At 40.4% G+C, this 27,493-nt stretch overlaps 1 protein-coding gene across 1 annotated transcript; it reads right to left on the minus strand.

The window, feature by feature from the left end:
* Positions 1-964: 964 nt before the first annotated feature.
* On the minus strand, positions 965-26,473 carry gnptab (N-acetylglucosamine-1-phosphate transferase subunits alpha and beta). The gene is made up of 22 exons (XM_059326276.1): positions 26,192-26,473; positions 24,403-24,488; positions 23,901-24,020; positions 22,962-23,012; positions 21,415-21,617; positions 20,258-20,322; positions 19,934-20,068; positions 12,601-12,762; positions 11,624-11,803; positions 10,720-10,890; positions 9,922-10,045; positions 9,377-9,592; positions 7,834-8,779; positions 7,497-7,593; positions 7,209-7,408; positions 6,414-6,633; positions 6,201-6,314; positions 5,332-5,417; positions 5,122-5,220; positions 4,847-5,014; positions 3,843-3,933; positions 965-2,506 (listed from the first exon to the last, which is right to left on the minus strand). Exons 1-22 carry the CDS (start codon positions 26,321-26,323, stop codon positions 2,435-2,437), a joined length of 3,738 nt encoding a protein of 1,245 aa, XP_059182259.1. The 5' UTR covers positions 26,324-26,473; the 3' UTR covers positions 965-2,434.
* Positions 26,474-27,493: the final 1,020 nt, after the last annotated feature.

Here is a 27,493-nt window from a genome sequence, read left to right on the forward strand (position 1 = left end):
CTCTGGACGTTGTTTTTAAAGTAACATTAGATTAAATATCCTGTAATATTTAGTGAGCTGGCCGGGCTCAGGCCCAGCGGCATGCTGGGAGTTGGAGTCCTTTGTTTGAGGTTTGGCGGGATTCTGGAGCGCCTGAAGCGGCGCATGCGTATTAGCGGTTGGTCCGATCTGGCGGCCCCTTCTGTTGAAAGAGGAAAAATACACCAGCTGAAGAGTTTACATTTATATACAGTCTATGGTTTACAGCAGTGAGTTGAGTTATTTAACCGGAGTTAAAAATTACTACAAATAAAAAGATTAATTAATATAAAGGGGGAAAAAAGCAGAAAATTCTACAGAAATATCCATTCATGATTCATTTGATCAATTAATTAATGCTCCCCTCTTTTAAAAAATAATATTTTGTATACATTTAAAGGCATATACATTTATTCATTAAATTATTTATTCTGGCAGCTTACATCCTCCATAATGGAGATAATGCAGATGCATACATTAAATGGAAATACTCAAGTGAAGAACCTCAAGTTGTACTTCAGTTCAGCACTTGGTAGTTTGATTAACAGAAGGACCTTTTTTAAAGTGACGCCATAATAACAAAGAGTGATAGAGACATTTACTCATGTTAAAGCATCCCAGTAGAACTCTTAACACAATGCATCTATAAAATGAGACAGCTTAAAGACTACCCTCCTTTTATGCATTTTATTTTTAAGATACCAATTTTTTATTTTATTTATTTGACTACCGAAAATTTTAAAATATAATTTAGATTAGATTAGACATGTCAAATTTACTCCAATATTTTATATTGGATAATATATTTTTTAACCGTTTTTATTTACTATTTTTTATACAATTAAATATATTTATTTTCATAATGAAACACTGACATGTATTGAATGTTCTCAATAAAAAAAACTGTAAATATATAGGCTACATTCACACAATAAAAACACCAAGATGACTGAACCAAACCACATTTATTTCAGTCGGAGGAGCCGTTGAACTGATGCAATCTGAGGAAATCTCGTTTCCAGACGTTCCTCGCCGCCGCGCCTGATGACATCATGCCGTCGCACATCATGTGACTTTTCTGGCAGCAGTAAAACGCTGACGGCATCTAGGAGTCACTTCCATATTTCTTTTTGTCGTTATAATAAAAGTGACATTCAGAAGGAAGAAGTTGCCGAGCATTGTCTGAGTTTACATTCTGCAGCATCAGATTCATCAGGTCTCTGGTTCACCGTCACAATAACACAATCAGAATAAGTTAGAGAACATGCTGAGGCGTCTGAATTTCAGACAGTAGCGAGCCTGCTGAGTCCCACAGGGACGCACATACAGAAGCTGTAGTTTCACTAACAATCAGTTACATCTGGACCACATTATATCATCATTCTCACTGTAAATCACTACGTTAGGGTGTGATGTGGCAACATTAGAAGAAAACAGTAAAAAATAAACAGACAAGACATAAAAAAATGTTCAAACAAGCAGGAATGAACAACGAAGGCACTTCAAGTTTTCATGTTTTAAAGACAAAGATAACAGCAAACACTTATTATTTTAATCATCCTTTATCTTCTTTTCCCTTCATTTCTTCACAATGAAGCCAACCCGGGATGCAAGTACCGATTATTTTAATTTTGTTTTGAATAAATCAATTGCTTTGTCTATAAATTAAAAAAAAAATGCCCATCACCCATTGTGAACAAAAATCCAAAACCCAAAACATAATTAACTTACGGCGATATAAAAACAGAAAAAATACTTTTTCCTTGAAAGTGACTCAAAGAAATTAATTAATTATCAAAATAGGTAAAGGGCGAAAAATCTGAGAATAGTTTGAGCTTTAAATGCAACAGTTTGTTTTGATTTAATGGTCACACACACACACACACACACACACACACACACACACACACACACACACACACACACACACACACACACACACACACACACACACACACACACACACACACACACACACACACACACACACACACACACACAGTGATTCCTGCCCTGCTGCCATCAGATGTTTGTCTGGTTAGCAGCTCATCCATCAGTGACGGGGTGGTGAGGGTGGTGCAGAGTGGAGGGAGTGTTGGTTTGTTTGTTTGTTTGTTTGTTTGTTTGTTTGTTGTATAAAGTCTCTCCTGCCCCCAGTGGAGGAAAGGAGAACTACAGCTTCTTCTTCTTCTTCCTGGCTGCCGGTCCTCCAGCGGCCAGCCCGTCCTTCATCTCCTGAACTCTTCATCAGTCTCTGTCCTCCTGAATACTCTTCATCAGTCTGTCCTCTGATGCAACAAGCACCGGCAGGACTCCAGACTTCCTGTTTCCACTGTGGATCCTCTCTGAGGAGGAGGAGAGAGGGTGGAGGTAGTGGAAGAGCAGAAAGCAGAGGAGAGGGAAGGCTTCCTGTCCTTCAGACCCTCTCAGGGTTGGTGTCCCGGTTGGCTCTGCGTCTGGGGAACAGCTTCCTCTTCAGCAGGATCAGCTGCAGGAGGAAGACCAGGAAACGCTTCATTAGAAACAGCTGCAGCTGCATGGTCATGACACATCCCATGTCATGTTTATAACACGCTCATGTCACTCTTATGTAGACACCTTCAAAATAAAGTGTTACCATATCTTGCTTAAGTCACAAAGGCATGTTCAAAAAATTGCCTAAGTCACATTTTATCTTGACTTAGGCAAAATAAATCTGCTTATCTTAAAGGGGTAAAATCACATGATCTGATCAGCTGAGGATGGAGGAGATTTTACCATAGGTGGCTATGAGGAGATGATTTAGGCAAAAAAACAAAACAATTTTGACAAAAAATGACTTGCGTGAAGGTATAAAAATGTGCAATATTTTTAAGTTTGTTGAAGAGCTGACTTGACTCACATATGTGTCAGTTATAAATATATGAAGTGTCACTTTAACCAGCTGCTTCATTACACTAATATACAGTGTAAACACACTGGTTAGTGTGGAACAGAGACACATTCAGAGTCACTTAAGGACAGACAGCAGCAGCTCAAATTAGCATGTTTTATATTTTCATCTCAGAAAAAGGAGCCTTGGTCATTTGAAACTCCTCTCAGACATTTTGTAACTCAAGAAGCAGAATTTAATCTTAGAAGCGAAGCAGCAAAAGGCTTCCCGTTGGAGGCAGAAACCTGATTAGATTCTCTAATGTAAACTTTGTCTTAATAAAGTGGAGCGTCAGGCTTCTCTGGAGCCAAAATGACATCAAAAGTCTGTTTGTGTGAGCCGACGGAGACACGAGACAGTCTGACACATTCCTCGCTGGGAGCACTGGTCCCACTGGTCCCACTGGCTGCTGGGGGGAAATTCTCCTGAGGTCAGGGCAACTATTGACCTTTCCTCAGGTCGGCTGAGGGAAACTGGACTCCTGTGGATTAGTGAGAGCCTCTATACAGCTCAAACCTGGATCCACTGGTATTCTTTAAACATTTCCTGGAAATAGTTTGAATCTTATTCAAGAAACAAACTGGAAGAACTTCACAGGACGAAGAACACAATCCTGATTGTTTAATTCTTCTTAAGAAGATTCTTTGGATGTTCTTCCAGCTCAGCTAGCAACAAAGAAGGTTAAAGGTAAATACGAGCGCGGTCTGATCCAAGTCAGCAAGACAGACGAGTCTTTAGTTTCACAGAATCAGACGCTGATACGAGACTCGAGCTCCGAGTGGCACCAGGAAGAACCAGAGCTCAGTGTGAATGATGGAAACGGAGAGGTGTGTGTGTCTTTATCTGAATGTGTAAACAGAGTGTGTGTGTGTCTTTATCTGAATGTGTAAACAGAGTGTGTGTGTGGTCTGACCTGCTCAGCAAAGAAGGACATGATGGTGAAGATGACGAGCGTTACGAGGACGCAGTGAGTCCAGAACTTCAGCTTGTCCCGATAAACCCGCCTGGGAAATAAAAACACGTTTAGTGAGTTTATTATCAGAACTTCATGTTTCCTGATGGGGACAGAAACAGAAACAGAGGCAGGCTGGCTGAGCTGTGATGTCATAGAGTCTGCAGCAGGGTGACATCACACAACGCCATCTGGCAACATCCGCCATCTGACCTGGCAACGCTCCAACCTGGCAACCCCAGTCCCCATGAGGTGACAGACAGATTCTTAACTCGAGTGTTTCAGTCGGAGTCGAGTCGGAATAAAACAAGAGCTGATAAATGACCGGCTCATAGCAACAAGGAGCTGATATGTGTGGTTTTCATTTATTAATACACAACTAAATAAATGTTTATCAAGCAGGAATGTCACAAATGCACTTCATCCACTTTTACTGATGTTATGATTTACAGCTTTTCTCTGTTTTATATCATTGTAAACTTCATCTATTTGGGTTTTGGACTGGTTTTAGATGTTATCTTGGTCTCATGATGGGGATTTTTTTTATTAATTGATGAAGCCCTTATTATTCTGCCCACTGTTACTGAGAACTGGGGGTTGTGGACTCTGGATGTTTAGGATAGCAGGGCAACAGAAGAGGTGAACATCATCTGAAGATTTCTAAAGGCCAGCAGGGGCTGATTCAAAAATAAATCATACCGTACAGACATTTTCTCCAATACAGCATGATTTTATCCCATTTAAAGTAAATAGAGGCTAAAAGCCGGGAAGCTTTATAGCAGGACTACCTTTTATCACCTCTGCTGTCATATCTATGGCCCAGTGTACATTTACTGAGCCATGAACTTATTTTAATAGGTTATTTATTATTTCATCTGTGTGTCATCCCTCAGCTGAATCTCTCTCAATGATCAGTGAATCAAAGAGTCTCTATTGATTGATTGATTGATTGATTGATCCCTCACCATTCCTGCAGCTCCTCCATGTGCAGGAACCTGTTGCGGTATTCTCTGGGCAGCTCAAACTGGGACGGCAGCGGGAACATGGACTCATAGAAGTCTCTCAGCACCGCTTTCACCGTGGCGGCGTCCTTATGGCTGTGGTCGATGTTATCGTTCAGACAGATGAACTTCCTGTTGGGAATACAGACGTTAGTACAGTTCAACAGCCAACATGGTCAAAGGTGACCTTTGGTTGCAACAAATAGTCAATAAAAAGGAAAATGATCCATCCATCCCACCTGGGGTTCTTCCTGATGTCGTCTAACTGGCCGACCACATGGGACACGTTGGTCCGCACCATCTTGAAAGCGATCTCCTCCTCGCCCATGATCTCAAACCTGATAACAGGACATGTTAGCAGCAGCAGCAGGAGAGAACAGATGAATACTTTAATACTTTAATACTTTAATACCTTCATTAGACTGAATAACGCTGCTTAAAGATCTCACCTGTACTTGTTCTGGTCTCTGAAGGCTTTGTGGATGCGTTCTGTGATGGGCTTACAGTGGAGGACCAGGCCTTTAGTGACTGGAGGCTGTGGAGCGAAAACAGGATATAATTTACTATAATATCAGTAAATAATATACTATAATATCAGTATATAATATACTATAATATCAGTATATAATATACTATAATATCAGTAAATAATATACTATAATATCAGTATATAATATACTATAATATCAGTAAATAATATACTATAATATCAGTATATAATTTACTATAATATCAGAATAAAAACCCAGACAACCTTAAAATACACCATAGATTCCAGTGTGGATCCACAATATAGGATTTTTGTATGCTAATATTTTCTAACTAATTTTGGCAGATTGCATGCACTTATTTTTCCCCACTAACTGCAGAGAGGAAGTCTTTCCTGCGGTGGAACCAACATATTGTTATTCCGACTGTTACGGTGACGGTCCACTGGCAGATGCAGAAATAAAATACAATGGTTTAAAAAAGTAAACATTCACTGGGCAAACAGAAAACTACTTCAACTTAGGTTTCATGTAAAACAAACATTGCAAAAAGCAACTTTTCTATCCATTCCTGACCCTTTAAAAGCCTCTAAACCACAGATATACTTGCTGCTCCTCATCAATGGATCAATGGATCAATATTCTTATTGCAGGTCGTATGATGTAAATGCTCATTTCTGACCAATGTCAATATTTAATCTTAAAGCCTTTTTCTGCCTGGAGCATTGCCGTGCAGATATCACTGTGCATCCCTAGCTTCAAGGGTTTATAACAAACAAACACTTATAAAAGATAAACTTGAGGTTTTGTCTTCTCCAGGAGTGCCTCACCATGCTGGGGTCGTAGTAGGCCTCCTGGGTGGGGTTGACCAGGTGCAGCAGGGTCAGGTTAGCTGGCAGAGTCTTAGAGCAGTTAATCAACATCTGCTCCAGGCCTGTCAGGTCCTAGAAGAGGAAAATATACATGTATAAAACACTGAAAATGAACACACTCATTCTTGCTAACTTTAAAGAAGTTATGGTAGAGGAGGTGTTGGAGCCGACCTGCAGGCTGAGCGGCAGCTCGTGGATCCTGGTGGCCAGAGTTCGGATCTCTCTGTCGGACAGGACGCCCGAGTGGTCGGTGTCGATCTCGTCAAACACCTCGGACACGTTGAGCTGCTGCTGAGCGCTCATCAGGAAGTAAAAGTAGGAGAAGGCAAACTGCATGTCCTCAGAGTGACGAACACGATGAGCTGATGTCTTATCAAACTCCTCCGGGAACCTGCAGAAACAAGTCAGACATGATGTTTCCTCTTCAGGCAGACCAGTGATCCTCCAGTAGAGTTAGAAATAACATGACGCTAAGCTAATGGCTATCTCAATATACACTACTGTTTAAAACTCACTGTTAATGTGGTAAATGACTGATAAAGTTTAAAACAGATGATTTTCTAATGGGATATCTATTATATATTGTCAGCTACCATCATCCAGTGGCACATTGTGTTAATCCACATTTATAGTATTGAAAGGCTGATTGATCATTAAAACACCTGCTGAGCATCATGTTAGCACAGATGGAAACTGGTTGTGCTGATTTGAGAATCAATAAAATGCTCCTCAGGCTGGTGGTTGAGTCTCTAGAGGTACAGGTGGAGCTTTGTACAGGTTAAAGTGATTATTTCTACCCTTGTCAGTGTCTTTACTATATTATCCATCATGAATAAAACAGTTTGTTTTGATGTGAAACAACACAGACATTTTCTTCTGAGCGCTGGTGTAAATAATATAATATAATATAATATAATATAATATAATATAATATAATATAATATAATATAATATAATATAACTCACGTGTCCTGCAGCTCCTGCATGATGAGGCGGTCGATCATGTGAGGCATGTGTGCAGGAACTTTGCGGGACGTGAATCCAAACTGTCCGTTGAGCAACTTGTTGACGTAACGCAGCGAGTCAGCAAACGTGTCCTGCAGCCTCCGAGCTGTAGCGCCTCCGTCAGCCTCGTAGGACAGCTCCCTCTGCAGACGCTCCTCCTCCTGCAGGAGAGACAACACAAAGACATTCAAACTTAGAAATCTACATGATGACTTGATGAGAAAAGTAAAAGTTGTCTGCTCCTCTTACCTCCAGCAGCTCCTGGAAGTATTTCCTCCTCTCCCAGGGCAGGAAGCCTCTGTCTGAGGAGACAAAGTGTTGGAGCCTCCTCCCGACTGGAGCTCCTGCTGCAGCTCCTCCTGCAGCTCCTCCTGCAGCTCCTGCTGCAGCTCCTCCTGCAGCTCCTCCTGGAGCTCCTCCTGCAGCTCCTCCTGCAGCTCCTGCTGCAGCTCCTCCTGCAGCTCCTCCTGGAGCTCCTCCTGCAGCTCCTCCTGCAGCTCCTGCTGCAGCTCCTCCTGCAGCTCCTCCTGGAGCTCCTGCTGCAGCTCCTCCTGCAGCTCCTCCTGCAGCTCCTCCTGCAGCTCCTCCTGCAGCTCCGGCCGGCTCTGATCGACCCTCGGTGCTCCTGCTTTTGGAGATGCTGCTCAACAGTTTGGAGGTCTTGGGCCTCTCGATGGCAGCGTTCACGTTATAATGTTCTTTCTCGTCAATAGGAACCGGAATAAGAGGAGGGACAGGTTTTTTCTCCACCGCTGCATCTCTCCTGGTCCTCCCTTCTTCTGACTTTGGGTTTTCATGAAGGATGTTTCCAGTTTTCTCTCCAGCAGGAGGTTTCCCCTCCACCTGCTCTCCATCAGGCTCTCCTTGGAGATGTTCTCCACCCTGACCAGCTGGCTGAGGGTGGAGGCTTTGCTGCTTTGCAGCCAGAGCCTTGTACGGTTTGAGGAGTTCAGCCTTGGTGAGGTTATAACCCTTCATAGTGATGTCACCCACCAGAAGCTTCTCCTCCACCTTCTGCAGCTCGTTCTGCACAGCAGCTGGTAGAAGAGACACGTTGACTGAAGGAACTTCTACGACAGCTTCAGGATCTCCAGGCTTCCTCTTCTGGACCTTAGGAGCTCGTTTCTCTTCAGGAACATCAGCGAAGGGGACCGGCGGCTCCGGCGTGGCGGTGGGCTTCGGCTCCTTGGCGTCCTGTCTGCTGGCGTCCTGGGACACGTTGACCTGAGGAACCTCCCGGGTGTCCAGCGCCACGCTGAAGGTCATGATGAACTCTGAGTCATCTTCTCTCTGGAAGGTGAGGTTGTAGTGGAGCAGGGTGGCGTTGTGGCCCGGGTGGAGCAGCAGGTGGATGCTCCTCCACTTGTTGGCGACGGAGGTGTGGCGCAGCGCGGCGCTGTCGCTGACGTGGGCCTCCGAGGCTCGGCGGGCCAGCCGGTCGAAGGTGAAGTACGGTCTGGTTTCTCCTAACGGGAGCGTGTAGACGCTCTGGTTCCTCAGCAGGGTCACACGGTGCAGCTCGCTGAAGTGATCTGCACAAATATACATGTTGAAGGTTCAGAGGACATGTTCTACTCTACATTCAGGCCTTAATCTGACATTTCTGTTAATAACATGTAAAACCCTAATGAGTCCAATTAGAAAGATGTGTTAGTCTATCTTCAAATACTCTCTAAATCCCTTCATTATAGCTTTAGTTATCATCCAGTCCAACTCTATATGTAGAACATATTATTATTATTATTATTATTATTATTAATGCAGGGTGGTGCTTAACAGTTGAGACAACAGAAAAACAAACCAATGCACAAACAACAAAGATAATGAAATAAATGGTGCAATAAAATTAATATGAATACTATAATAAACAGGGACAAAAAAAGAACTAGATAAAATAGATTAAAAAGACGAAACACAGTTATTGTTATAAAGTTATTGTTCTATAGTTATATAGTTATTGTTATATAGTTATAGTTATGTAGTTATTGTTCTATAGTTATATAGTTATTGTTATATAGTTATAGTTATGTAGTTATAGTTATAAAGCCAGTGTGTGTGTGTGTGTGTGTGTGTATGTGTGTGTGTGTGTGTGTGTGTGTGTGTGTGTGTGTGTGTATGAATAAGCTGACCTTGTCCACAGTCTCCCACATCGAAGCCACAGGCCAGCACGTTGCAGGCCTGGTCACAGAACTTGTCAGCCAGCCAGGAGTTGGCACAGCCCTGGTTACAGTAGGACGTCCCACCCAGTCCTCCCAGTCCACCTGCAAACTGCCACACCTGTCCTCCTGCCCCCCCGGCCCCGCCCCCTCCCACCCCCGCCGCGAACCGGCTGTTCCCCGCCGCACCTGAAGAGGAACAGACGATGTGTTCAGGGTCTGCAGGTCTAGCAGGTCACACTCAACTTTTAGCTCCATTTTAAAGCTGTTCCAGTATCTTCACCTGTTGTAAACTGCATGTTTTAGATGAGTCCTTACATAATAAAAGAGGCAGATTTCACTGAACCAAACCAACAGAGATGGTGTTACACTGTTAGGAGGAACGCTCTTCATTTCAGATAGATACTCATTATTTTACATTAACATGTGATTATCTATAGTCTATAGATGGATATAGTCAGATTGAAGAGACATACAGGAATTTTATTAGAAAATTATTATTATTATGGGGTATTTACCGAGGCAGTCTCCTCCGTCCCAGTCGCAGGCTGAGTTGTTGCAGGCTTTATCACAGTAGCCATCTTTGATCCAGGAGCCTGGACAGCCCTCAGCACAGTTAGGGACCGGCCAGGTGAGATACACCTGCAGGAGGTGAGATTAGAGGTTATATTCTCCATCTGACATGTCTTTACTAGCATTAACAGCCTGTAGTATATAGTATCTGGATCTAAAGCTGCGTTAACAGCCTGTAGTATATAGTATCTGGATCTAAAGCTGCGTTAACAGCCTGTAGTATATAGTATCTGGATCTAACGCTGCATTAACAGCCTGTAGTATATAGTATCTGGATCTAACGCTGCATTAACAGCCTGTAGTATATAGTATCTGGATCTAAAGCTGCGTTAACAGCCTGTAGTATATAGTATCTGGATCTAACGCTGCATTAACAGCCTGTAGTATATAGTATCTGGATCTAACGCTGCATTAACAGCCTGTAGTATATAGTATCTGGATCTAACGCTGCATTAACAGCCTGTAGTATATAGTATCTGGATCTAAAGCTGCGTTAACAGCCTGTAGTATATAGTATCTGGATCTAAAGCTGCGTTAACAGCCTGTAGTATATAGTATCTGGATCTAAAGCTGCATTAACAGCCTGTAGTATATAGTATCTGGATCTAAAGCTGCGTTAACAGCCTGTAGCATATAGTATCTGGATCTAAAGCTGCATTAACAGCCTGTAGTATATAGTATCTGGATCTAACGCTGTGTTAACAGCGTGTAGTATATAGTATCTGGATCTAACGCTGCGTTACCTTCTGGCCCTTGGAGTGGCTGTAGAAGTCGTCCGGCCAGACGTCTTTGCCGAACATGACGTCGTCGTTGAGGTAGATGAACTTCTGGGAGAGTCCCGGCAGCCGGTGGATGTGGGTCTCTATGGCGGGGGAGCTGAAGGTGGGCAGGTGGCTGCTGTTCAGGAAGATATCCTGGAAATAAATAACAATATTTACATACATAGAATAATAAGATTAACATGTATTTTAACTGGTATAGTGCATCGTTTATGAGTGCCTCATTTAAAATCACAATTTCAAGTGACAGATTGTTTAAGTTTATTAATATAAATATACTTTTCTGTTTACATTGGACCACATTAGGCCTTTATTAGGCCTTCTGTATTTTTTCTTATATTAAATACTTAATATACCACTTATACTATACTGTACTATATATTGTAATATATTTATGCATTCATGTTCATACTACATGCAACAACCTCTTTAAATATTTAACATGCTAAAACATATTTTCTCCGATGTGCAATATCTGCAAAATGCAAAGTACTTTCAGGAAAACAAAAAAATATATATTAATAATAAATGCCAAATAGCAGAAATGTGTATAGAATGTATGTATATGTCTTATTTTTTATATTCTTGTTCGGTTTTTTTATATCTATGTGTCTGTATCTGGAGCTGCTGTGACCGCTGCAGGATAAATAAAGTCGTATCATATCTTATCTCAGAAAAAGTACAATTTAACCATTCATTTAAAACTGGGCTTTTCAGGTCAGTTACTTTCTAATTTGACAAGTTCTGCAATAGTTTTGGTATGTTTTTATTGTTTTTTTTCAAACATTACCAGGGTCTAAGAGTCAGTAACAACAGGCTTATAATCAGTCCGTCCCTAGTAAACGACAGAGCAGAATCTAAACGTTACCTGGTGCGTGACCACGGTGACTCTGGGGTTGTCCAGGTTGAGCCAGGAGGGAATCTGCCCGTTAGTGACGATGAAGATGTGTCGGACCCAGGGGGCGTGTCTCTCCACGGAGCGCAGCGAGTAGCGAAGCTCCTCGTTGTCCTCGAACCTGCTGGCCGACACGTCTTCATCCTGCTTGGACTGGAGAGGAACACACCACATCTTAGATCAGAGGTTCTCAACCTTTGAGTCGAGACCCCAATCTAACATGCAAACTCAGTTGATACGACGAATTCTGGACAAATAATGAAGCAGACAACAACTAAAACATCTCCCTGTCTGAGCATTTATATATATGTTTAATATATTTTATTGTTCCTTTTAATCTAAGTGCTTTGCTATCAGTCTAAAGGTCCATTCTGACCTCCTGAGTGTGTAACAGTCAGCTTCAAGCCAGAGACTCCTTGGAAAGTAACAACTTGATACTTTGGGATTTGTCAGAAAAGACACAAAATTACCCAAAAAAGAATCAAATTGACCAAAAAATTACATGAAATTAAGCAAAAAGGGACTCGAATTGACCACAAAATGACAAAAAATGACCACAAAAAGACACAAAAAGACCAAAAAAGAAACAAAATGACCAAAAAGACCAAAAAAGAAACAAAATGACCAAAAAAGACACAAATTGACCAAAAAAGACACAAAATGACCAAAAAAGAAACAAAATGACCGAAAAAGACACAAATTGACCACAAAATGATAAAAAAAAAGACACAAAATGACCAAAAAAGACACAAAATGACCAAAAAGACTAAAGCACATTAACACATGAACACTTTAACACAGTGGAGACAGAGCTGACTTCCAAAATGATTTGTTGACCCCCAGAAATCATCTCGTGACCCCAGTTGGGGTCCCGACCCCAAGGTTGAGAATAGCTGTCTTAGGGGACATGTGTCCTCATAATGATCAACAGGAGGAGCAGCGGTAGGTACCTGGGAGATGGCGGTGAGGTCCCAGAACAGGTACCCGGGGCTGACGGTCAGCTCCTTCCCGTCCAGCGTCAGGTTCTTCTTGGCCTGCTGGCTCAGATCAGAGAAGTCCTGCGGGGCGTTCAGGTGCAGCAGGGCGATGCTGGCTTCAGAGTACAGCTCAAACTGAGGGACACATCACAACAGGACTGATTGTTAGTAATTAATAATAATAATAATAATAATAATAATAATAATAATCCTCCACAGCATGCATGGAACACAAGCAGACTGGATACTTTGGGAAGTTAGAGGACGAGTTTATTCCATCTGTGCAGCTTCAGGCTGGAAATCTGATTGTGGATCTTTTTCTTTTGGTACCTTTTATTAATGGAGATTATATCATTTTAAATATGTGGTTTTGTTAGAAAGTTTCTACTCTGCTCATTCATCTCACATGTTTACAGCCCGTGTCTTTCCCCATAAATAGATATTGCCTTATTAGGAAGGTGAATATGTCAGGTAAGCAGATTCAGGCAGACTCTGTTATTCATGTTATACTTGTTGACATGTGAGCACTTCAGCCGTCTAATAAACTGGACCAACAAGGATTGTTCATTGAGATGAATCTGAAGCGCTCCGTCCATAATATTCAACTCTAAATATCTAACTATGTGTCATTTATCTGAAATGCATTGAACAACAGTCCTCCGTGGCTCTCCTCTGTCATAAAACACTCTGTACCAGGGAATGGGGCTTTCCCAGGAGTACATGAATGCACCACGGTGCAGACAAATAACAAGCTCAAACATTTCAGCTGAAGCCCCCTCTGGCTAACGAGAACTTATGAACCAAACGTCTTATATTTGGATTTTATTTCCCAGCTGAAACGTTAAAACGTCCCTCCAGAGCCTCTGCAGACTGAGAGTCGTCTGTTTCAGGAAGAAGCTTCACTGTCAAATGTAAAATCAGCCACCAAAGAACCACAAACACAGTGGAAACATCCAAAACAGCTTTTTCTCACAGAGTCACATGCTGTTTACAGCTCAGACAGCCACGAGACAGGAGGCTGCCACTGACCTCTGACCTCTGACCTGCAGTCACACAGGTCAATCAGCCGCGATGATGCTAGTGTAGAGGCATCTCAAAAGAATGTGTGGGTGTGTGTGTGTGTGTGTGTGTGTGTGTGTTTTAAAGAGGTGAGAGTTCGGAAAATTCTGTGATGTAATCTTCTCCATGTGGGTCACAGGAGGTGATCTCTGCCTGATCTCATGACAGCTATGAGAGGCATCACAGGACTCTGAGAGTGTGTGTGTGTGTGTGTGTGTGTGTGTGTGTGAGTGTGTGTGTGTGTGTGTGTGTGTGTGTGTGTGTGTGAGTGTGTGTGTGTGTGTGTGTGTGTGTGAGTGTGAGTGTGTGTGTGTGTGTGTGAGTGTGTGTGTGTGTGTGTGTGTGTGTGTGTGTGTGTGTGTGTGTGTGTGTGTGTGTGTGTGAGTGTGTGTGTGTGTGTGTGTGTGTGTGTGTGTGTGAGTGTGTGTGTGTGTGTGTGTGTGTGTGTGTGTGAGTGTGTGTGTGTGTGTGTGTGTGTGTGTGTGTGTGTGTGTGTGTGTGTGTGTGTGCCCATTTCAAACAGTCCGTTCTCTCGTCTCTTTAACACTAGAGCTTCCCAGGAAACGGCCTCGCCCCGAACACACCCAACATCATCTCACATCGACTCCTCTCTTAGTTTCCCTCGTCCTGTTTTTAGGAGAGGAGGATTATAACGCGGCATGGAGACGGAGAGCCCCGGATCACATGGCGGTCTTTATTTCAGCCTCTCTTTATAGTCCTGATAATGCTCTAACACACGCCGGCACGTGGCTGCAAGAAGTGTAAACTACTTCATACACACGGGGAACATAATTATTTACTGCTTCACAATGAAAATGCAACCTTCAATTAATCATTTACCGAGCAGACGGTCCCATGTTGAGCTTCATTCTATTTAATAAGATTTCATTTGAGGTTTGAACAGTTCTGGGACATTTTTCTTACATATATTGTCTAAATTATTGCTCAAGCTGTAAGATCAAGCATGTGAGACAACTTCAGAACATGTTCATGCACATTTAGGCCACAAAGTGATCTCTCTCAGTGTGCATCAATTTTTGAATGGTCATTAAATAATAAAAAAAATCGAATAGTTCATCATATCTGGAAGGAAAAAAAGTTGTATTACTGGAGCCTTCCACACGGGGCTGCGTAGCATTTGATGATACAGTGTGGCGCTAGATGCCAAACTGTAGAAGAAGAAACAAACTGTAGAAGAAGAAACAAACTTTAGAAGAAACAAACTGTAGAAGAAGAAACAAACTGTAGAAGAAGAAACAAACTGTAGAAGAAGAAACAAACTTTAGAAGAAACAAACTGTAGAAGAAGAAACAGAGTGTCTGGTGCTTGTTGTAAACAAACAGAGATCGCTAAGTGAACACAGAAGCACATACACACTGTACTGCTACAGAGCTAACTGTTAGCACATACACACTGTATTGCTACAGAGCTAACTGTTAGCCTGTTAGCACATACACACTGTACTGCTACAGAGCTAACTGTTAGCCTGTTAGCACATACACACTGTACTGCTACAGAGCTAACTGTTAGCCTGTTAGCACATACACACTGTACTGCTACAGAGCTGACTGTTAGCCTGTTAGCACATACACACTGTACTGCTACAGAACTAACTGTAGCTAACTGCCGCTAACGGCGGCTCTTCTCGTTAAGAAGAGTCAGAAGGAGTCGCTGGATTTGTCTCCAGTCGCTTTCTTGAATAATAGTTGCTAAGGGGGTCTGAAAAGTTGCTAAATTTAGCAACAAAGTTGAGAGCACTGCTTCGCCGGTGGAGGGTTATTATCGGGGTAGATCAGATCGGTTTGACGTTAAAGAATCGGCCGCAAAATTAAGGAAATCGGTGCACCCCTAATTGAAATCGTATTAAAAGGGTAAAAAACAATAAAAAAAGATAACACAAGACAGTGACTAAAAATGATGAAGCAAACAAAACATTAAAAAGGAATATATATATATATAAATTTGTAAGTTGAATAATTTGCTTTAAAACTTAAAAAGCACTGTATTTACAGCGTTTTTAAATACAGCAGGGCTCCAATAATGTGATGTCATCATTTCATATGATGTGACTAATGAGACATTTCTTGGCTCAAGTGATTATTTGGTCAATCAAATGTCATAAAATTGTGAAAATAGCACATTATTTCCAAGTTTGTCACTGCAAATATAGAATGAGAAATGAAAACATATTTTATATTTTAGTTGGTGGTGGAGCAGAGACACCATGTGGACGCCTGCTGAACATAAACACACTAATGCAGGAACATCAGCAGGCTGGTGGACCTGCGGTGAGGCAGATGACGGGCAGCTTTCATCACTTTAACCCTCGCTCTAACGCCATAACCCTCGCTCTAACACCAGCTATAAATACCGCCCGTCTCTCAGCTCTCCACCTCTCCGTCCACACTATGCACATCATCCCTCTTTCACAGAATCCGCCCGGCGACACCAGGAAACACCTTGAAACCCAAACGGAGCATTGTGTGGCGGCCAGTGAACCAGAATCCTCCGAGCCTCAAACACACTCATAGTTTCCATCCTTCCTCCTCTCACAGCTCACTCTCTCACAGCTCACTCTCCCAGCTCACTCTCCCAGCTCACTCTCCCAGCTCACTCTCTCCGTTCTAACCCTGCAGCACCGTTTCCAGCTCGTCCCACTTATAAAACATAAATCTGGACTCAAACGTGTAAAGCAATCCACTCAGAAACCTGCTGAAGACGGCGGTGTGTCCCAGAGAAGGTCAGTGAAGTCCTGTTGACCTTTCGGCGTGCTGCTGGCGCCGCGCCACTCCAAACAGTTGTTCCAGAGTTAACCCCCGACACGCCAGCTAAGGTTACAGAGAATAACTCTGCTGTTATCACATGACCTGCAGGCTGCAGAGCAACCACAGAGCTGCAGGGAATCAGGGACCGCTGGGTTTGATGGTGATATATAGGTTAAATACTGATTTATAGGTTAAATAATGATATATAGGTTAAATACTGATATATAGGTAAAATACTGATATATAGGTTAAATATTGATATATAGGTTAAATACTGATTTATAGGTTAAATAATGATATATAGGTTAAATACTGATATATAGGTTAAATACTGATATATAGGTTAAATATTGATATATAGGTTAAATACTGATAACCTACATGTCATCACATACTGAGTTACAGCACCTCTGACTCACCTGTTGGAAAGGTGATATTATAAGCAGTATTATTATGCACAGTGCAGCTTTGTTATAATGCATTATGTTTTCAAATCTGTTTTTGATTTTTTCTTAATGCTTTCCGTATTTTTAAATACAGCAGGGCTCCAATAATGTGATGTCATCATTTCATATGATCTGACAAATGAGACATTTCTTGGCTCAAGTGATTATTTGGTCAATCAAATGTCATAAAATTGTGAAAATCATCATCATTATTCCCTAACAGCCGAGTTAAACTATTTCAGATTGCTTGTTTGTTTGTTGTTGACCAGCAGCTGAAAACCAAAGACGCTCAGAAGATCAAGAAAACTGAAATTATTCACATCTGTGGAGCAGAAACAAGTCGATTTTGGAGGATTTTAGCTTTCACTGATTCTGTTGATCAACTCATCATTTAACTGACTGATTGATTCACTCCTTCAATAGAGTAATGGGAGTTTTTAAGACTGTGAGAGTAGTTGTTGTATAACTGTTTTACATTTAAACTACTAAAGGCAGTTAGAGAAGATGTTATCTAACGCGTCCTGACTGATTTATCAGCAGACGGGACGAACTGACTGTCTGCTGCTGCCACAATGTTTTCTTTTCTTTGATTATTTCAGAGTAATCCGCCCTCGTTAGTGGCATTCCTCGCCCCCAAAATATAAAGCAGAAAATTATTAGATAGACAAGCGGCGAGCTAAACAGAACAAGGCCCTTTATCCACTTCACACCATTACTGTTTAAAATAGAAAAAGACACATTTAGCAGGACGCTGCAGCCTCCAAGGAGGATCTGACGTCTGTGTTTCTTAGATTACTGCTGCAGCACTGATGTATAAAAAGATCCTAATCTGAGCTCAAACACACAGTTTATGTCTGTAGTAACAGTGATAGGACACTGTGAGAGTGACATCTAGTGGAAACGTTGAGTTATTTTACCTCTAACAAAATAAATAACGCTTGTTCTGTTCACTAAATAGATAATAGAGTTAAGAAAAGAAACGTCTGCTGTGGATTTATAATCTGTGCAACTCTGCCACCTGCTGATTTAAACCTGGAACCTCCTCCTCACCAGGCTCATATATATATATATATATATATATATATATATATATATATAAAATAGGTTTTCTAAGATAGAATTTTAGAAAAAATGCATCAAAAGAGGTCCTGATAATACTACAAACATTGGTTTATCTATTCTGGTATTTCACTAAAGTGCAGTAGACACAATGAGGAAGAAAAAAGTAATAATCTCAAAATAAAAGCATCAAAAAGACACAATGAATTAATCTCGTAGATCAACAGAACAAAAACAAAAGAAGATTCTCAGTATCACTGGTCTGTGTTTCAGTTTGACAGAACCTCGAGATGAAGAAAAAACAGTTTCTGCTGACAACTTCTTTCTTTTCCTTTCCAACAATAAATCTCACCAGGAATTAATTCAGCTGGAAGAGAGTTTTGATTCTTGTTGCTGAGAAACTAATCAGACAGTTTTTGGATCAAGTAGCTGATGAAACAAGCTGTGAGAAAGAAAACTCTGTGATTTGAATCTTAGTTCAGAGCGCTTCAGTCTGAGTTAAACACAAGTATGTGAGTCATCCTGAAGGAGACTAAAAGGTGTTTTACTGTGGAACAGGATGTTTGAGCCTACGCAGAATATATTAGTTACCTCCACCTCGACTATTTAGTTTCTCTTTAAAATAGAAATAACATATTTAGTTTCTCTTTAAAATAGAAATAACATATTTAGTTCATTTCAGCGCCCATGTTCATCACACAAAAACCCTCTAATGTGTAAATTACTAATAAATACTTAGTCAAACCATGAAGTATTATTCCTAGAAACGCTGTCTGTTCTGTAGAGCAACAGCAGCCCCGCCACAATAAAAGCCCGGAGAACACAGACAGAGGAGTAACAGGAGTGAGCTCCAGAAGGGAAAGAAACAGTTGATGAGAAAGGAAATAAGCTCGGCCACAACAACTGTTTCTCTTCTGTTCTGTTAAAGAAATAAGGTTAAAGGTCAAAGTAAGAGCTCTACAAATATCCAGAGTTAAAGCTGAATATCTTTACCACACGGTGTCTGACTTACTACACAACTTACACTTTACAAAACAATACATATTTACATACATGGATATTTACTTTAAAAAATTATATTTCTCTTACTTCTGTCTTCTCTGGCATCTGACAGACAGCAATGTCAGAGTTTCATTGTGCAAGGAAATGTGTTTCTATTGTGTATAAATAAACTTTGAATCTGATTTGATTTCTTGTAAAATATCCTGTGTTATGTATGTGGATTATTCACCGGTTAATATTTCCACTGTGGCATCTCTCATCCCCAGTAATAAGTAATAATCCAGTAAGTAGCCTAACGTTATAATATGAAGCTATAATATGAAGTTATAATATGAAGCTATAATATGAAGCTATAATATGAAGCTATAATATGAAGTTATAATATGAAGTTATAATATGAAGTTATAATATGAAGCTATAATATGAAGCTATAATATGAAGCTATAATATGAAGTTATAATATGAAGTTATAATATGAAGTTATAATATGAAGCTATAATATGAAGTTATAATATGAAGTTATAATATGAAGTTATAATATGAAGTTATAACATGAAGTTATAATATGAAACTATAATATGAAGTTATAATATGAAGTTATAATATGAAGCTATAATATGAAGTTATAATATGAAGCTATAATATGAAGTTATAATATGAAGCTATAATATGAAGTTATAATATGAAGCTATAATATGAAGTTATAATATGAAGTTATAATATGAAGTTATAATATGAAGCTATAATATGAAGTTATAATATGAAGCTATAATATGAAGTTATAACATGAAGTTATAATATGAAGCTATAATATGAAGTTATAATATGAAGTTATAATGAAGTTATAATATGAAGCTATAATATGAAGTTATAATATGAAGCTATAATAAGAAGTTATAATATGAAGCTATAATATGAAGTTATAACATGAAGTTATAATATGAAGTTATAATAATAAATGTTTTATTCTCTGACCTGTTTGATCTTGCTGGTGATGACGGAGGGCAGTTTGACTCTCAGCTGCTCCGTTTCCTTAAAGGTTGCTGGGAAACCGCTGAGGTAGGCCAGAGCCTGCATACGGATCAGACCTGGAGCCTCTTTATCTGTCGTCTGCAACACAACAACAACAACAACAACAAACACAGATCAGTGATTGATAGAAACTCCTTCAGGATGTTATTCTGTGACCATCAGTATGACTGAAGACTGTTTAACTGACATGCACAAAGATAATCGGAGGAAACAGGACATATTTCAGTTGGATGTGTGTTTACCAGTTAATATCAGTAATAAACTCACCAGGTAACATCTGGACACAGTGAACTTCTGCTCTTCTCTGGACACATCTGTAAAGGCTTTATCAGCTGGAAATCAATAAAAACATCTTCAGTCAGATGTTTAATGTTTGTCACAAAAAGATCAATATCAGTTTAAGTGAATGTTGTTTCTAGAATAGTTTCACTGCTCTGCCATCACACAGCATGAAGCTCTGATCTGTGTTAGCTCTTATTAACAGCAGCTGGTCTGGTCTACGGCTGCCTCAACCAGCTGGTTTCTCTCTGTTACTGTGGGACTCTGGTGAATATATATATATATAACTAGTCACAATCACTACAGTATTGACTTATTGAGCTCAGCAGAAGAATCCAGGTCCTGTCTATATAAAACTGTCTGCTTGTTCATCAGAATGTCTTCAGTATTTCTGATGACACCAACATGATGTGATGAAGATGATGAAGAGGCTCCGTACTAGCTGCAGCCTGTTACAGCAGCTCCGTGGATTTCTGTAGTTGTTTGTGTTTTTACTACGTTTGTTGTCTGTTTTTTATCTTTATTTTTTAACTGTCCTGCACATCTCTGCAACACACAACAGCAGGATGCTTTATGGAACTTTATATCACTTTTAATCACACTCGAGTCCACTGATCTTCTCTTTTTAACTTCTTAAATGTCCTTGTTCTATTCTGTGTTTTTTTCTATTGTTGTTTTTATTTATGCTACCTCAGTATTTTATTCTATTGGTAATCTATCTATCTATCTATCTATCTATCTATCTATCTATCTGTCTGTCTGTCTGTCTGTCTGTCTGTCTGTCTGTCTGTCTATCTATCTATCTATCTATCTATCTATCTGTCTGTCTGTCTGTCTGTCTATCTATCTATCTATCTATCTATCTATCTATGATGCCAGAAAAACAGCAGATTTTACCAGTGTTTTAAGACTGATGTTTGAAGATGTTTGGGAATAGTTTTCTGTGCTCCCAGCTGCAGCAGCTTCATCTTCTGGTTACTCATTCATCACACTTCAAATAACATCTATTGCATTGTAAATAATTTCTCATATCTCTGATAATCTCCCTGCTGGCTTCAGCTCATTCCAGGAGCCTCGTCTGTTCCCGTGCCTGATGTAACTTTAGGTCTTTCTTTAGTCTTTCCGAATGGTTGTGTGTGTTTTACCATCAGCCTGCGAGTGGAAGAGCAGCACGGAGGCGGAGGAGGACGGCTGGAAGGGTTTGTTGATGAGCAGCAGCTCTTTGGCAGCAGAGAAGGAGGACGAGAGCGCCGGCAGCTCTTTGAGGGACACGTTGGCTGGCAGCGCCGGCTCCACCGCCAGCATGGGCGCCAGGATGCAGTGGGACAGCAGGCACTCTGGCTTCACACTGAGCAAACACCACAGTTATATTATTATTACAACAGTTATATTATTATTACTATTAGAGCATCTCCACCTCTCTCTAGTTATTAGAGCATCTCCACCTCTCTGATGGCTCCTCCTCCTCCTGTGGTTCACTCAGTGACTCAGACAGACGTGTGAAATGAGTCACAGCGCCACTAGAGATGAGGAGACTTTGTGTCTGCAGTTAAAACCCACCGGGCGGTTTTTAATCTTGACACAAAGAAAGAGAGGAGGGAGAGTATGAGAGAGAAGAGATGAAGAGACCCTCTGACAGCCTGACGGGTGGTGAACACAGGAAATCACAACGTGAACACTTCTTCTCTGTGGTTCAGCTGTTAGATTCACAACCACACCAGAGATCGTTTGAGTCCCAGCAGAGAATAAAAAAGAATAAAAGCCTTCACCATGTTAGAGATGTTGTCAAAAACGATATTCAGGCTGAATAATCAACCAAAGTTTCATTCACAAATTCTGCTTCCAATGATAATGAAAACAAGATATATATATCTATATATCTATATCTATATAGATATATAGATATAGATATATATCTATATAGATATAGATATATAGATATATATGTGTTTTGTATACAAATTCTATGAATGTTATTTATAAGCCATTTCTATTAATCAGTTATTATGCTGGTTCTCTTCTGATGCTGCCACTTTAACACTTCAGTCAGATCTCTGACTTCCTGTTTCAACACCAAACTGTCACACTGATGTTTCAATATTGTTTGAACAGTTTCATCGTTTAGTTCGAGCTTTGAAAGAGCAACAAGTCCCACAATTACCAACAAAATCTGGCCGTTATAAACGTCATAAACAGGTAGAGCTATTGTGGGTAAAGTATTAAATCAATGAGCATGAAGTCTAGGAAATAATGGATTTAATTATGATCTTTTTTTTTTCCTGGTAATAAAACTATAACATCTGTTTTTTCCTTATATTTTTGAAGGACAAACTTACTGGATCTTGTGCAATAATTGCATTTATTCTAGGATTTTATTCTTGTGCAGCAATTACAATTTATTCTATTAAGTAATTTAATTTATTCTATTGCATATATTCTAGTGAAGGAATTACATTTACATGTACATGTTTTATTAATATTACTGTTATTATTATTATAAATAAATATAATAAAAGGCCCTGTGTTGTTGGCTTTGTTTGTTTGTAGAAAGTTGTTTTGTTCTTGTGGTGTTTTTTTGATATATTTATGGTTTATGGTGATTTTGGAGGATGTAGTTTGTTTTCTGTTGAACTGTGTGCATCCTTCACTAATAAAAATGATTTTATATTATAATAATAATAATAATAATCACCTCTCTTTTGGCACTTCAGTCGTCTCACTCACATTTCTCCCCAGGCGTTCCCTGTGTGCAACAAAGCATTCAACATTAATTTCCATCATAAAACAGAAGAGAGATCTAAAGAAACAACACGATGCAGCACCATATTGTTTATAGGCGCATCAACACAATATCTGCTCTGTATTTACATGCTTTTTACTGTCAACAGCTGAGAGAAGAAGAAAAACAGGATGTTTCTCCTGAGTTATTCTAACCTTTGAGCTCAGATTCTCTTCCTCTGAACAAGCCAATCAGAATGGAAATTATAATGCAACAACTTGAATGTCAAGTTTGACTCTATTGTCTATTCAGGGGAAAGGCACTTGAATGCAGCTTATAACTAAAGGTTGATGTGTGACTGTAGGCCTGCTGATAGTTTCACCACAACACTCTTTCTGCAGAGACAGTGGAGCAACAGCCCTAACTAACCCCAACCCTAACTAACTCTAACCCTAACAGCCCTAACTAACCCCAACCCTAACTAACTCTAACCCTAACAGCCCTAACTAACCCTACCTCAGACAGTGGAGCAACAGCTAACAGCCCCAACCCTAACCCTAACTAACCCTAACCCCAACCCTAACCCTAACTAACCCTAACCCCAACCCTAACCCTAACTAACCCTAACCCCAACCCTAACCCTAACTAACCCTAACCCCAACCCTAACCCTAACTAACCCTAACCCCAACCCTAACCCTAACTAACCCTAACCCCAACCCTAACCCTAACTAACCCTAACCCCAACCCTAACCCTAACTAACCCTAACCCCAACCCTAACCCTAACTAACCCTAACCCCAACCCTAACCCTAACTAACCCTAACCCTAACTAACCCTAACTAACCCTACCTCAGACAGTGGAGCAACAGCTAACAGCCCTAACTAACCCTAACTAACCCTAACCAACCCTACCTCAGAGCCTTCTGTTCCTCCTCCAGCTGCTCTTTGACCGTCTTCAGCTCCTTCAGCAGAGCGACATCGGTGCCGTTCACCCAGGTGTAAACCACGTCGATCGGCATGGGCAGACACAGCCTGCAACATTTCATTTAATCATTATTATTATTATTATTATTATTATTATTATTAAACATCGGTATGAGTCGTGGAGCTGCAGAGCTGCAGAGCTGCAGCAGTGACCCTGTTTCCCTCCCCACTGAGTCTGAATCAGCTTTAGTTCACGCATGGTTCATTCTTGTCCTCGTTCTTTCAGGTTCCTTCCGACGGAGGGCTGCAAACATTTCAGCATGAAGGAAGGTTTTTGCAGAAAGTGGGCCACATTTTCACATTTCATTTAAATATTTTACACTTCTATCTGTATCACTGAGGGGGTGACAGATAGTGAAATTCATGCATTTTTGTTGTTGTTGTGTTGTGTTCAGGGCACCTTCATTAGGGAGGATTAATGATGTCTCACCTGCTCTGGAAGGATTTCCCGCCCACGTTGTCTCTGTAGGAGTCAAACAGCACATGGTACTGGTCCCGACTCCACTCCACCACCACCTGACGGAGAGGAGAGTTACAGACAAACACCTCCAGGAACATAGCTGCTCATGTTTAATGCTGCTACAAGGGTAAACAATATGTTCATTATTGATAAATCTGCTAATCATTTCTTGATTAATCCTTCTGTCCATAAATATATGTCAGAAAATTGTTGTTGTTTTTTTAAATCCATCCCAGTATTTTAAATCCCAAGGTGATGGGGCTTGTTTTGTGAGTTCAAAACCCAAAAATATGCAGTTTAATATGATATAGAATAGATGGAAGCATGAAATCTCCACATTTAAAGGGCCTAAAACACTCATTTCTGCAATTTTTGCAACCTAAAAATATCTTAAAAATTACCAAAGTAGCTGGCCAATTCTTTTTCTGTGGAATGACTCATGCTGAGTGGACTAATGGCTGCAGCTCGAGCTGTTAAATATAAATATAACCACAGATATAACAGAATATAGGCCACACCAGACTACACTCAAACACGAGGCAGTTTGCTTTTTCTCCCATTATCAGCACATGTAAACACCATGTGGAACAGGACTTATGTAATAATTAATATGGCATTAAAATTTAACAAATACTCAACCACCAAAACAAAACACTCGATAATTAAATCTAAACTTCGCTTTTCTTTATATTCACAAATCTTCCTAAACTAAAATGGTTAAATTACAACGTGGACAGATGTCACTTAGCAAGCCATCAGAATCAATAATCAGGTGATTAATCATAATGCCGAAGTGGCATGCATACCCTATAGATTCATAAAATATCTAAATTAAATATCTAAAGATGCAAATGTTTATTATGGAGCTAAATTTCTTTAAATATACGATTTTTTGAGTGTAATCTGGTGAGACTCTGCCTGAGAGCAACGGGACTAAAAAACAGCTGTAGAGCAGCTAACAGAGGCTAATTCAGCTACAAACAGGCTGAAAACAGGCTGAAAACAGGCTGAAAACAGGCTGAAAACAGGCTGCCAGAGAGAGAAAACAGGCTGAAGGAGAGAGAAAACAGGCTGAAAATAGGCTGCAAGAGAGAGAGAAAACAGGCTGAAAACAGGCTGAAAACAGGCTGAAAACAGGCTGAAAACAGGCTGCCAGAGAGAGAAAACAGGCTGAAAACAGGCTGAAAGCAGGCTGCCAGAGAGAGAAAACAGGCTGAAAACAGGCTGAAAGCAGGCTGCCAGAGAGAGAAAACAGGCTGAAAACAGGCTGAAAGCAGGCTGCCAGAGAGAGAAAACAGGCTGAAAACAGGCTGCCAGAGAGAGAAAACAGGCTGAAAACAGGCTGAAAGCAGGCTGCCAGAGAGTGAAAACAGGCTGAAAACAGGCTGAAAACAGGCTGAAAGCAGGCTGCCAGAGAGAGAAAACAGGCTGAAAACAGGCTGAAGGAGAGAGAAAACAGGCTGCCAGAGAGAGAAAACAGGCTGAAAACAGGCTGCCAGAGAGAGAAAACAGGCTGAAAACAGGCTGCCAGAGAGTGAAAACAGGCTGAAAACAGGCTGCCAGAGAGAGAAAACAGGCTGAAAACAGGCTGCCAGAGAGAGAAAACAGGCTGAAAACAGGCTGCCAGAGAGAGAAAACAGGCTGAAAACAGGCTGCCAGAGAGTGAAAACAGGCTGAAAACAGGCTGAAGGAGAGAGAAAACAGGCTGCCAGAGAGTGAAAACAGGAGCTGAGTGAATATAATAATAATATAAACTGACCTCTCCGAACTGGAAGGCGGAAACGATCATGAGCACGAGCCCCCCGAAGCACAGGTAGAGCCCGTAGCGGTGCGACAGGCAGGTGTAGGTCTGCCGCTGCAGCAGCTTCAGCACCGAGTTCACCACTACCATGGTTCCCTTGGGCCAAGCATTCCGCTCACACACTCACAGGTAGACTCTAGAAACAGAAAGTAAACATCAGAGAGCCGGATCTGTCAGCTGACCGCCAGCTGCTGACACGTGACGACCACACATTCATCTTCCTCGGCCGTTAGTCCGCCGCTCCTCCGGGCCTCGCGCCGCTGGCGCCCCCTGGCGGCTCCTCCGGGCCTCGCGCCGCTGGCGCCCCCTGGCGGCTCCTCCGGGCCTCGCGCCGCTGGCGCCCCCTGGCGGGCCGGAGGAGAGCTGCGGTGCGTTCAGGGTCCACTGGTTCCTATTGACAGTCATAGGAAAAAAAAATATTAGACCTCCCTTGTTTTCTTCAGTTTCTTGTTCTTTTTAATGCCTGGTACAACTAAAGGTACATTTGTTTGGACAAATATAATAATAACAACTAAAATAACTATAATAAAGAATATATAAGCTTTATAAAGAAAAAAAAATCAGGAAAAAAAACTTACTTTGGGGAAATAAATAGGAGCAAAATTCCTAGAGAAAAAAATAACGATATAAAAAAATACATTAACTAAATAATACATTAATCTAAAAATGGGGGGGAAATTAAATATGAAGGGGAAAATAGCAGAATTAATAGAAAGGTAAATAATATAAAGTGAAATAAATAAAAGAAGTATATTAAAACACAAGTATCAATTTCCATCATATATTTCTAGATCAATTAATTCCTTTATTTATTTTTGAACAAGTAATACAAAGGTAAATAAAGAAAGAAATATATAAAACAAATGTATGGATTTCCATCATATTTTTCTGGATTAAGAATTTCCTACATTTATTTTTGAACAATTGTTACAAAGGTGAATAAATAAAGAAGCGAATTTAAAAAAAAAAAGAAGTATCGATTTCTGACTTTTTAAAATCAATTTAAAATAAAGAATAAATAGATGAATTACATTACAAATGTATTCATGTCTTTAAATATACGGAAACTTATATATTTTTAATGCATTAATTAATTGATAAAATGTGACAAAAAATTATATATATTTTAATTTGCATCCTTATTTATTTACCTTAGTATTTATCCCCTATGTATTTCTTCATTTGTTTACTTTCCTATTTAATTTTTGACTTTTACCAGTTTGTTTTTTATTTAAAAAATTATATTTATGTACTCAAAGA

This window comes from Centropristis striata, chromosome 22, assembly GCF_030273125.1.
Source record: "Centropristis striata isolate RG_2023a ecotype Rhode Island chromosome 22, C.striata_1.0, whole genome shotgun sequence".
Lineage (NCBI taxonomy): Eukaryota > Metazoa > Chordata > Actinopteri > Perciformes > Serranidae > Centropristis > Centropristis striata.

What these genes read in the sequence shown, in the direction of transcription:
- gnptab (XM_059326276.1), bottom strand. Translation starts at nt 26,323, where the DNA reads ATGGTAGTGGTGAACTCGGTGCTGAAGCTGCTGCAGCGGCAGACCTAC. An exon ending in CCGCCTTCCAGTTCGGAGAG is followed by an intron (nt 24,489 to 26,191) that starts GTCAGTTTATAT and finishes CCTCTCCGTCAG; the next exon opens with GTGGTGGTGGAGTGGAGTCG. An exon ending in AGAGACCAGAACAAGTACAG is followed by an intron (nt 5,221 to 5,331) that starts GTGAGATCTTTA and finishes TCCTGTTATCAG; the next exon opens with GTTTGAGATCATGGGCGAGG.